The 13,115-nt window shown below is 38.8% G+C and overlaps 1 protein-coding gene across 2 annotated transcripts in view; it reads right to left on the reverse strand.

The window, feature by feature from the left end:
* Nucleotides 1–1,130: 1,130 nt before the first annotated feature.
* Nucleotides 1,131–13,115, reverse strand: part of prmt3 (protein arginine methyltransferase 3) — a 60,179-nt gene continuing 48,194 nt past the window's right edge. For both annotated transcript variants that reach the window (XM_051900451.1, XM_051900450.1), the window contains exons 15-16: nucleotides 11,339–11,426; nucleotides 1,131–1,518 (exon numbers count right to left, since the gene is read on the reverse strand). In XM_051900451.1, the coding sequence (XP_051756411.1) occupies nucleotides 1,409–1,518; nucleotides 11,339–11,426 (198 nt within the window). In that variant the 3' untranslated portion in view covers nucleotides 1,131–1,408. The remainder of the gene's footprint in view (nucleotides 1,519–11,338; nucleotides 11,427–13,115) is intronic.

Here is a 13,115-nt window from a genome sequence, read left to right on the forward strand (position 1 = left end):
GTAAATTTCCCAGAGAGCACACGTACGTCTCCAAGATGTCCTTTAAACAGCTCTTCATCTGGAAAACATCTGTTGTGTACAAACATCTGATAAACATCTTTTAAAAAGCAGTGTTATTCTAAATCATAAACATCTTCAAGACATCTTCTAAATGTCTATATAACATTTGATAGGAAACGTCTTAGAGACGTATAGCAGATGAGCAAACACTCTAAAAAAACATCTTCTATATAAAAACACACATCAAATAGACGTCTCTGTGATATGTGTGCTATCAAAGTCCCTTTAAGACAAGTCATTTCACTTGGCGGCCATCTTTGAAACGCAAGTGCAGCAAGTGCAGCTCCTATCTCTTTGAATGGGGAAACATCAAATTCTCCAAAGCTGTTTACCAAGCTTTCAATTAAATTTCATATTTGAAATCACCAATGAATAACTGTCTCATAAATTTTGTTTCTAAATGCTCCAATCATGACAAAACACGTTTTTTTCTTTCAGGCTGGATCAAGCTAATGCGCATGCGCAGTCCTAAGCGCACGTCTGACTGTTTCTATAGGAACCGGAGCTTCTGCTGCAGTGACGCGATGACTTTACCAATTGCCGATTGACTCTTATTTAGAAGGCGGGACTTATTCCGCCATATTGCGCTTTGCACTTTCTCTCATTTAAAAGAATACGAGTGACGCGTCTTGTGTTATTTGTGCTATCAAGGTTCCTATAGTATGTGAAGGAAGCATTAAAGCTCCCCCTAGGGAAAGGGCTCTGTAATTACAAGGCTCCCTGAAAACTTGATTCTGATTGGTCAATTGTGGCATTCAGAGGTGAGATATTTACTAATGACAGTCGTCAATGACAACGCTGTATAACTGATTGCTTGAATGGCTGACAATCTCCCACAATTTTGGCTTGCTTCACCGGTCTGCTATTGCTACATGAATGCTAGGTCTTTCAGTTGTTAGAGACGTACAAATGACGCCACTGCACAATGTGTCACTGAAATAATCAGCCTTTCCATCTATATTGTGTTTTAACTGTGGTAAAAAGGACTCCTGGAACTTCAGTGAAACTTTATGGTAAACACAGAACCTTCCTTATAAAGGGACGTAAAAATTGACCACTTACATTCCATAGTAGCTTATACTTGTTTATTCACGTTTGTTTATTCACTCATTACTTAAACAGGAAATGCTTTTCTTCCATTGCTTTATATCAAAAGCCCATGTTGATGATTCAATATATGGTCCTGTTATTTATCATGGAGAAAAGAACTTGGGAAAAATGACAACTCAAGTTATACATCGAACCCATGAATGAGTGACGTTTGGTAGAAAAAGCTTTTTAATTGAAAAAGTTATTAAACAATGGATTGCCCAAAGTATGTGTTTTTCCCCCCAGTAAAACAATCTCTTCACTGGAGGCTGTAGTTTTGCTTCCGGCCAGCGATGTCAAGTGTGATCAGCAGCGCTCTGGGGTCCTTCCTGTTCTTATGCACCGTGATTTGACCTGGAAGTTCTTCTCCTGCACAGGGAAAAACAGAGGATTAAAACAGGAAAAATAGAGTGGGAAAAACAGGATTTGACAAGAATGAATCTTCATGGTGACATGCCTTCACACCAGTTTGAAATAAGGTATTTGAGTTTCCTAGCATGCGTTCACATGCAAGAGTAGATGTTCACTTTTTATTACCATAGCTCAGCCACAAATGACTCTTTTCTGTCAAAACTCAGTGCTGTGTAATGCCAAAAGTGGAAATACCTACTGCCTCTCATTGAACACAATTGCAACTAGCTGAGAAGAGAAAGAGGTGATTAAAAGAAGCTGAGAGAGAATCGGGAAGATGACATGCCGTTTGGTTCCAGATGGCGGAGAAAGCTGCTGCTCGCTACAGTACGACTACAGTAAGAATACAGGCGGCACGCTTTATCGGGAAGGCCTGAAGACAATGACGATGATTACACCAGATAATCACTTTGATTAACTTCACGTTTCACTGCCAGGCGTAAATGAATGTTTACCCATTTGGCAAACAAGCCCTCCACTCCCCGCCATTTTTTTCCTTTGCTGCAGGTTACATGAGATAAAAAATATGCTGACTGCAGCATTTTGACACGAGAAGATGGGAAGAATTCAGATGTGACCGTCACAGTGCGGTGCAACTGTCATACTGGTTTTGTTGCACATTTTACTGTCAAATGATCCCCTTAGAAGAGCCTTAAAAAGTTATTCTTGGCTGTAAGCAAACAAAACTGCACTCATACACGAATGTGTCAGGAACTGTTTGTTCACAAGCAAAAAGCACAAATAAAAAGCTGAAGCCTACATTTTTTATAAAACAATTGATCTTCTTACTAGAACTCATTTAATTAAAATCAACTGTGCAGTGAAAGACTTGACAGATCACATACTGCCTACCAAAAGTAAAAAGCACGCACAGTGAGTTCTCTCTTGACCAGTATGAGCACAAATGATAGAAAGAACTATTAAACTTCAGTGCCCTGCAGAAAATGGCTGTGTGCAGAAGTGCGATCAAACTAGTGTGTGTCTACGCTTCATGACAAATACTATCCCAGTTACTACCAATGGGCTTTGATACACAGAGGTCTGTCGAGAGAACCAAGAGACACAGAGAGTGAAATTACTTGACCTTGCAATTCCTGGTAAATCGGTTTTCGGATGTAGTTACTGCAAGATTTTATTCTGAGACTACAGAGGCGAGAAAAAGATTGGCAATGTATGAAACAGAAGCTGTTGGCGCACGTTAATTAAATAAAGGAGACAAGGCAGCTTCTAGAGCCGTCATACATCACAGTGCCATTTGCATTAAACATGCCAATGCAACCAAGGGCAACGGAGGCCGAAACGAGAAATGGACGAGACAACGTAAAATATCTTGATGCATTTCTTGAAGAAATGTGACTGCTAATCAACAAGCTGGTGTGTATATGATACAGAACAAGCATCATTGTCTAAGCAAACATTAATTTAAAGGGACGGTTCACTCAAAAATAAAAAAGTTTGCACACTCTCATGTCATTTCAATTCTGTATGACTTTCTTTTGTGCAAAACAAGTTTTGTCTATGTAATGACATTAAAGTCATTGGGGTCCAAAACACTGGACCTTATTGAATTTCATTGCATGAAAAAAAAAAAAGAACATTTAAAAAAATATATCTGTGAAATGAAAAAGTCATACATTTTTGGAACTGATTTGGAGTAAATAGTGATGCAGTGACCAATATTTTTTATGGCTAAGCAGCTGATTCTGATACCGGTTTCAGATTTTTTTTTAAGGAAATTTATTTGTTGTTTATTTGCTCTATAACAGGAAAACTGTCCTTAAACAAAAAATATATGCATGTAGCCATTTGAAATTAGAGGCAACCACTGCATTTTAATCATGATCCAAACACAGATGCTACAGACATGTAGCATGAGCAGTTGTTATTCACATATAAACATTGATCAGTGAATATAAAGCTCTTATTATATATTAAGCTCAACTGTACTTGCTTGACACACGAGAACAAGCCTCATTGGTTCTTGTGGAAGTTGAAATTTGCCGCGTAACACGAAAATTCACCTCAATGGTTCTTGCGGAAGCTCAAATGTGCCACGTAACACCAGAACGAACCTCGTTGGTTTTTGTGGATGTTGAAACGTGCTGCGTAACACGAGAATGAACCTCATTGTTTCTTGCAGAAGCTCAAACATGTTGCGTAACACCAGAACGAACCTCATTGGTTCTGTTGGAAGCTCAAACGTGCTGCTTAAAACAAGAATGAACCTCATTGGTTCTTGCAGAAGCTCAAACATGCTGCGTAACACGAGAATGAACCTCATTGGTTCTTGCAGAAGCTCAAACATGCTGCGTAACACGAGAATGAACCTCATTGGTTCTTGCGGAAGCTTAAATGTGCTGCGTAACACGAGAATGAACCTCATTGGTTCTTGCGGAAGCTTAAACGTGCTGCGTAACACGAGAATTAACCTAATTGGTTCTTGCAGAAGCTCAAACGTGCTGCGTAACACGAGAATTAACCTCATTGGTTCTTGCAGAAGCTCAAACGTGCTGCGTAACACGAGAATTAACCTCATTGGTTCTTGCAGAAGCTCAAACATGCCATGTAACACGAGAATGAACTTCATTAGTTCTTACAGAAGCTAAAACATGCTGCGTAACACGAGAATTAACCTCATTGATTCTTGCAGAAGCTCAAACGTGCTGCGTAACACGAGAATGAACCTCATTGGTTCTTGCAGAAGCTCAAACATGCCATGTAACACGAGAATGAACTTCATTAGTTCTTACAGAAGCTAAAACATGCTGCGTAACACAAGAATAATGAACCTCAGTGGTTCTTGCAGAAGCTCAAACGTGCTGCGTAACACACAAGAATGAACCTCACTGGTTCTTGCAGAAGCTCAAACATGCTGCGTAACAAGAATAAACCTCATTGGTTCTTGAGGAAATTCAAATGTGCTGCGTAACACACGAGAATGAACCTCATTGGTTCTCGCACATCAAGAAAGCATGCTTGAGCTTCTGTTTACCATATCTAATGTGTGTGTTTATGAATGTTTATGTGAATAAAAGCCTAAATTCAATCTGTTCATCATATAAAGCAATCATGTCTCTTCAGAAAATTTGGACTAAACTGCTCAATTCATATGGATTAGTTTTACAACCTCTATGAACTTTTTGAAGGGTCAAAGTGGACTGTCAATGGAGAGATAGAAATCTCTCAGATTTCATTAAAAATATCTTTATTTGTGTTGTTCGACGATGAAGTCTTACAGGTGTGGAACGACATTAGAGTGAGTAATTAATGACAGAATTTTCATTTTAGGGTGAACTATCCCTAAGGACAGATTATTTCTGCAGCATGAACTTATAATGAAATATCTAATGTTCAATCATCATCACAGCTTTCAGTAAAAAGTCTTCCCAAACACTGCAGCACTAGATACAAAAGCTGCATTATAAAACTTCTCTCTTCTCACACGCTCTGCAGCGCATAATCTCATAAATCTGCAGCCCCTGTAAAGGAGATGCATAAAACAGGCCTTCGGAATCACCAGCTCACCACAGTGCCACCGTCTATCAAATAATCGCACCTCCTCCTAAAGGAACCTTGCTTTGACACCTCAAGGACCTTTTCACACTGCAAACGGGCTGCACTTCCTGTGAGTTTGAAGTACTACGCAAAGCATTGCATGGTTGATTCAATAAGCAGCCTTGTTCTTAAAGTCTATTACCAATATATCGGCTTCAGAACACCTTGTCTGGAGAGCAGACGTGACGTACAATGCACCCTCAAAACGACCCAAGACCACTCAACACAGGGTGACCTCTTTTATTCAAGCTCAAAGGTTGGTTACGCATGACAAATTAAGCTCTTTAAAGAAACGTTCTCATCTTTTCCTTTTAATGATCGACAAAACCAACTAAATCATGACAAATGAAGGCTGCTTTAATTGACGTTGCACCAGCTGAGGGCGTTTCGGAGGGCGTTTTGCATTTCCGTTGAATACTCTACCTCCCCTCTCATCACACCTCTGAAAAGTAATTACTAAACTAACACAAACAGGATAAGAATCCAAGGCAACCTGAGCGTGAGCTGACAGGGATGCATTTTTCTTTTAACAATTATTTTTCCCTCCATTTCGTTCATGCAAATGACAGCTCTGTGATATACTACACAAAACACATTACTGTTATTGTTTAGAAAAGAAATCCAATTTAAATTCACGAGTTACAAATTATGCATTAAGGTAAGTGTGAAGAATGTCAAATATAATTCCTAACATTATTTCTAAACAATCCTATTTTTTGTGGTACAGCAGCTATCACCAAGAAAGTACTGTGGTGGTATCATGGTAGTTATTAGATGATAATAAATAATACACTGGTACACTACCGTGGGGTCAGCTGGATTTTAAAAAAAAAATGTTTTTAAAAAGAGGTCTCTTATGCTTACCAAGGCTGCATATATTTGATCAAAAATAGAGTAAAACAGTAATTATGAAAAATTATTACAATTTAAAAAATCTTTTTTTATTCTAATATATTTAAAAATGTGATTTATTCCTTTGATAGCAAAGCTGAATTTATCAGCATCATTACTCCAGTCTTCAGTGTCACATGATCCTTAAGAAATCATCAAATCTAATTCTCATTAATATTTATGTTCAAACCATGTTACATTTTTTCATGATTCTTTGATGAACAGAAATTTCAAAAGAACAGCATTTATTTGAAATAGATTTTTGTAAGAATGAATATGTATTCATTTTCACTTTTGATCTATTTAATGTGTCCTTACTGAATAAAAATATTATTTAAAAAAAAAAAAAAAACAACAACATCTAACTGACCTTGAATTTACCATGGTACTGAATGATTATAATATACCATTTTATAACCAAATACCATTAATATATAATGTCATATAACATTTTTACATGGTAATTCAAATTATACTTATAGTACTATGATGATGCACGTGCCTCAAAAAAATAAATAAAATAAATAAATAAATAAATAAAATAAAAACTTACCACTAATTTCCCCCACATTTTCATTCAAATGCATTTGCACACATAGTCTTGACAAAAGAATATGAACACTCTAACCCATATGGTACTAATCCAGAGGCAATAGGCTGTTCAAGCTAGGTGAGTATGCAAGTAAAAGATACACTATAAATCACCAGTGTGAAGGACACTGCTTATAGATTAAGCATTTTTGGAGCTATAGCAAAATGGTCAAATATGGCATAAAATATAATCAGACCAATGTGCCTTCTGATTATAATCTGACGCTGACATCAGCAATGCAGAAGTACCGTTAGCAGGCCTTCAACTGGACGGCACTCTTATCATTGAACGGCTCCTGCAGGGACTGTTTGTGGTAATGCCTGTGGACAGCTACAGTTAGGCCAGTCATTTATAATGGTGTGCTGTATCAGAGAAAGTAGGTAAAGCACCTTCATTCATCTGCGCATCAGATGACATTTCTCCGATTCCCATTATGATAAGACACACTTCATCTGTTAGCACGGCCGTGACACCGTCTCGCCATCTACGGACATACGGAGCCTTGATCTAGGTGGAGATGCTGCATTGCTTTTATACCTAAACATGAGGCAATATTCCTTTTAAGACATTTCGGTTCTGATTCACTTCCCTCTTCCATTTTTTTTTATAGCTTTCCTCCCATTATTTACTTCTTAATAGAGAGCAGATTATGCATCCAATTCTGCAATTGCTAATTTAAAAGAAATAATAAAAAGATAAATAAATACTAAAATAAAATGACAAGGAAAGGTAAATATAAATAAATCACTTTCAGGCCGAGATCGATGATGCTTTTATGGTGTTTTCACACTTTAGTCCTCTTTATATCGACCAAAGCACTTTATACAAGCAAAAAGTGAAAAACAGCCAGAATGTCTTCGCATTCACACTGTTCCTGGTTGTAAAAGTAGTCTCAGATCTAATTTTGGTCCATTTTAGTGATCAGTGCTCAGTCCACTTTCCATTAACAATTGATTTTTTTCCTGCTCCACTGTGTTGTGTGTATAATATATATATATATATACAGTGGGTACGGAAAGTATTCAGACCCCCTTAAATTTTTCACTCTTTGTTATATTGCAGCCATTTGCTAAAATCATTTAAGTTCATTTTTTTTCCTCATTAATGTACACACAGCACCCCATATTGACAGAAAAACACAGAATTGTTGACATTTTTGCAGATTTATTAAAAAAGAAAAACTGAAATATCACATGGTCCTAAGTATTCAGACCCTTTGCTCAGTATTTAGTAGAAGCACCCTTTTGATCTAATACAGCCATGAGTCTTTTTGGGAAAGATGCAACAAGTTTTTCACACCTGGATTTGGGGATCCTCTGCCATTCCTCCTTGCAGATCCTCTCCAGTTCTGTCAGGTTGGATGGTAAACGTTGGTGGACAGCCATTTTTAGGTCTCTCCAGAGATGCTCAATTGGGTTTAAGTCAGGGCTCTGGCTGGGCCATTCAAGAACAGTCACAGAGTTGTTGTAAAGCCACTCCTTCGTTATTTTAGCTGTGTGCTTAGGGTCATTGTCTTGTTGGAAGGTAAACCTTCGGCCCAGTCTGAGGTCCTGAGCACTCTGGAGAAGGTTTTCGTCCAGGATATCCCAGTACTTGGCCGCATTCATCTTTCCCTTGATTGCAACCAGTCGTCCTGTCCCTGCAGCTGAAAAACACCCCCACAGCATGATGCTGCCACCACCATGCTTCACTGTTGGGACTGTATTGGACAGGTGATGAGCAGTGCCTGGTTTTCTCCACACATACTGCTTAGAATTAAGGCCAAAAAGTTCTATCTTGGTCTCATCAGACCAGAGAATCTTATTTCTCACCATCTTGGAGTCCTCCATGCGGGCTTTCATGTGTCTTGCACTGAGGAGAGGCTTCCGTCGGGCCACTCTGCCATAAAGCTCCGACTGGTGGAGGGCTGCAGTGATGGTTGACTTTCTACAACTTTCTCCCATCTCCCGACTGCATCTCTGGAGCTCAGTCACAGTGATCTTTGGGTTCTTCTTGACCTCTCTCACCAAGGTTCTTCTCCCCCGATAGCTCAGTTTGGCCGGACGGCCAGCTCTAGGAAGGGTTCTGGTCGTCCCAAACGTCTTCCATTTAAGGATTATGGAGGCTACTGTGCTCTTAGGAACCTTAAGTGCAGCAGAAATTTTTTTGTAACCTTGGCCAGATCTGTGCCTTGCCACAATTCTGTCTCTGAGCTCTTCAGGCAGTTCCTTTGACCTCATGATTCTCATTTGCTCTGACATGCACTGTGAGCTGTAAGGTCTTATATAGACAGGTGTGTGGCTTTCCTAATCAAGTCCAATCAGTATAATCAAACACAGCTGGACTCAAATGAAGGTGTAGAACCATCTCGAGGATGATCAGAAGAAATGGACAGCACCTGAGTTAAATATATGAGTGTCACAGCAAAGGGTCTGAATACTTAGGACCATGTGATATTTCAGTTTTTCTTTTTTAATAAACACATACACATACATACATACATACATACACATACATATCTAAACATATATATACATACACATACATACATACATACACATACATATATAAACATATATATATACATACATATATAAAAGCAACCGTTGAAAATGGCTGCATTAAAGGCCTGGAAAAGCATTTCAAAGTGTGAAACCAAGAGTCTGGTGATGTCTATGGGTCACAGACTCGCTCCTGTGACTGCTTTCAAGGGATTTACAACTAAATATTAGCTTTTACACATTTACATTTACTTTAAGTTAAACCGTCCTAATACTTATGCTCATTTTTGCTTGAAGAAATAGTTTTTAATTATTTAATTATTTTATTTTAATTTTCCAATGTTTAAGCTTTAATTATTGCTAGCAAATTTATTACTAAAAATGTATTGCTTATGTTTATTACAGTTGGTTTATATATTGCTTAAATTTGCTGATTCACACATATATACACAGATGAGCCAAAACATTGTGACCACCTGCCTAATATGCTGTTGGTCCTCCGCATGCTGCCAAAACAGCACCGACCCACCAAGGCATGGACTCTATAAGACCCCTGAACATGTCCTGTGGTATCTGACACCAAGACATTAACAGCAGATCCTTCAAGTCCTGTAGGTTGTGAGGTTGAGCCGCCGTGGATCAAACTTGTTGGTCCAGCACATCCCACAGATGCTCAATTGGATTGAGATCTGGGGAATTTGAAGGCCAGGGCAACGCCTTGTACTCTTCATCACGTTCCTCAAACCATTCCTGAACAATGTGTGCAGTGTAGCAGGGTATTTTATCCTGCTGAAAGAGGCCACTTCCACCAGGGAACACCATTGTCATGAAAGTATGTACCTGGTCTGCAACAATGTAGGTAATAGCTATGTAGCACGTCCACAAATTTACGTCCACATGAACGGCCGGACACAGGGTTTTCCAGCAGAATATCGCCCAGATCATCACATTCCCTCCGCTGGCTTGTCATTGTCTCACAGCACATCCTGGTGCCATCACTTCCCCAGGTAAACCACGCACACGTACACGGCCATCCACTTGATGTAAAAGAAAACAGGACTAATCGGACTTCTTCAACTGCTCCAAGGTCCAGTTCTGACGCTCGTGTGCCCATTGTAGGCACTTTCGACGGTGGACGGGGTCATCATAGGCACTCTGGTTGGTCTGCAGCTATGCAGTCCCATAAGTAGAAGAGTGCGATGCACTGTGTATTGTGACACATTCCTCCAAATAACCATTATTAAAATTCTGTGTGACTTGTGCCACAGTAGTGCCTTCAGTTGGCTCGGACCAGATGGGATAGCCTTCGTTGTCCTTGTGCATCGATTTGCCTCGGGCACCCAACACCCTGTCGCCGGTTTGTGGTTTGTCCCTCCTCGGATTACTGTTGGTAAATTCTCACCACAACTGACCGGGAGCAACCCACAAGCCTTGTTGTTTCAGAGATACTCTGACCCAGTCACCTTTCCATAACTATTTGGCCCTTGTCAAAGTCGCTCAGATCTTTATTCCTGCCATTTTCTCCTCCATCCAACATGTTGATTACGAAAACTGTTTGTTTGCTTACCATCTAATCTACCCAGAACTTAACATGTGACCTTGTTAGGAGATGATCAACTATATTCACTTCCCCTGTGACTGGTCATAATGTTTTGGCTCAACAAAGTTTGTTTATCATTTTATTTTGCTTGTTTATATTAAATATTTATTTCTATTAAATGGATACTTAATTATTTCATTTTAATTTCCCGATATTTCCTGATAAAAAACAAAATCTCTTATCCAGTTATGTTTTTAAATGCTTAGTAAGCATATTTAAAAATGCGTTAAATGGCAAAAATAATAATGCACCTAAATAAATCTGTCTACAAACCTGATGTGTTGTTTCATCTCAAAACAATGTAGGAATGTTTCTCAAGACACAATATATATCATCATATATATTTATCAACAGCAAGAACAAACTACATGGTTTATGTGGACTGGCCCTAGAACTGCTCAATCATGCATCTATCTCTCAATGACTGACGGATAACCTGTGTTACCGTCAAAGAATCAACTGTCAGGCTAAAGAAAGATAAGATATATCTCCCTGTGACACATCTTTTTGTGTGTGTGTGTATGTTTTTTTTTTTTTAAAGGTGATGGCTGCATATGTACTTGCCTGATCTCATCACAGTTTAAACACAGACACAGCATGCAAGCACTGGTGTGGAGACAGTTAAAACAAGTAAGAAGTATTTGTGAACAGGGTACAAACCGGCTTTGGTAGGGATAGGATTTTCCAGTAAGAACACGGTCTGTTTCCAGTGAGTCTTAGTGCAGTCTGGAGCAGTGGAGAACATGACCTAAAATTCAGAACACAGCTGCATTAAAAACCAGTTTATGTTAACATAATAAGGAAAATGCTCTTGCTGTATACTCAATTCTACTTTTAATCAGTAACTTTTCTTTCATATCTGTCACTTTTCTTGACTGATTCTGTAAGTGGAAATATTCAGATTCCAGTCATATGAGTGGCAATGAAAAAAGCTGTTTTATTATACATAAGTCAAGTCAAGTCACCTTTATTTATATAGTGCTTTGTACAATACAGATTATTTCAAAGCAGCTTTAAAATGATAACAGGAATATAATGATTCAATGATGCAAACAATTCAATTCTGCTGTAAAGCAGCTCTTAAAAGAGTGGTTGATTATGATTTCACTTTTTTAACTTTAGCTAGTGTGTAATGTTGCTGTTTGAGCATAAACAAAGTCTGCAAAGTTACGATGCAAAGGGAGATATTTTCTTTTACTGAATTCTCTGTTTAAGGACTACAACAAACGGCTGGTAGGGACTACAACGAGCTTCTTCCCGGGTTAGTGACATCACTAACCCTACAATTTACATAAACCCTGCCCTGGGAACACGCAACAAAGCAGGTGAGGTCATTTTGTGCTGCTTTAGAGAAGAGGAAGAGTTGTTGTAGTAGAGTGTTGTTGCCATGCCGTCATTTTACGCTGGACTGCTTCAAAAAACGAGGGTCAATTCAATGCTGGAATTGCACAAAAGATTAACATGACGGCACATGCTAGTCGATGAGTTGAATCAACTCTATTACAACTACATAAATGTATCCACTAATTGTTCAGAAACGTCCAGATGCATTCTAAAAGTTGTAACTTCTTCCTGAATCTCTCCATCAGTGTCCGACTCCAGTTTGAACATTGTAAGGCTTAACAACATTACTGACAATCGTTATTTTGGCTGCGTGAGATTCTCCAGCTTTGTTGTTGTTGAGCAACTGAAGCGTGAGCTGTTAAAGCTCTGCCCTCTTCTGGAAAGCGGCTGGGAGCAGCAGATCATTTGCATTTAAAAGGAATACACTCAAAAATGGCATGTTTTTGCTCACACCCAAATGGGGCAAATTTAACAAGCTATAATTAATGATCTGTGGGGTATTTTGAGCTGAAACTTCACAGACACATTCTGGGGACACCAGAGACTTATATTACATCTTGTAAAAGGGGCATTATAGGTCCCCTTTAAAAAGACAATGGTAAACAGTCATTATTACGGTGAAATCTGTTCAGTGTTGATTCAGTTTGGTTCAATAACTGTGTAAATGTTATCAATTATGAAATGAGTTAAAAAGGTGATATAAGGTGGTCGCCCACACATGGTGACCGCCATAATAGTGACCTCCGTTAACAGAAAATGCTTGCTTTTGTGTGATGCTGCATCCAGGCCGATAGATGGGAGTATAAAGTTCAGTGAAAAAAAAATTTGTAGTGCACATTAGTTGACAATCGGAAACGGACCAAGGGGGGAACCACCATTTCCTCTAACTCGCCTCATGCTTGGGATGTCCCTGCTGAATAACCATGCCCTTATTTAGATGGACTGACGGTGTCAAAAAGATTTGTGATCACTGCTAAAGGTAAGCTGGAATAAAGATGATGGAGATAGAAAATGGGCATCCAATGTGTTAGCCTACAGTAAATAAAATGGAAAATTCAATTTCTCAGGTCAGAAAACAAATATAATTGTTGTG

Source organism: Ctenopharyngodon idella, chromosome 7, assembly GCF_019924925.1.
Source record: "Ctenopharyngodon idella isolate HZGC_01 chromosome 7, HZGC01, whole genome shotgun sequence".
Classification (NCBI taxonomy): Eukaryota; Metazoa; Chordata; class Actinopteri; order Cypriniformes; family Xenocyprididae; genus Ctenopharyngodon; species Ctenopharyngodon idella.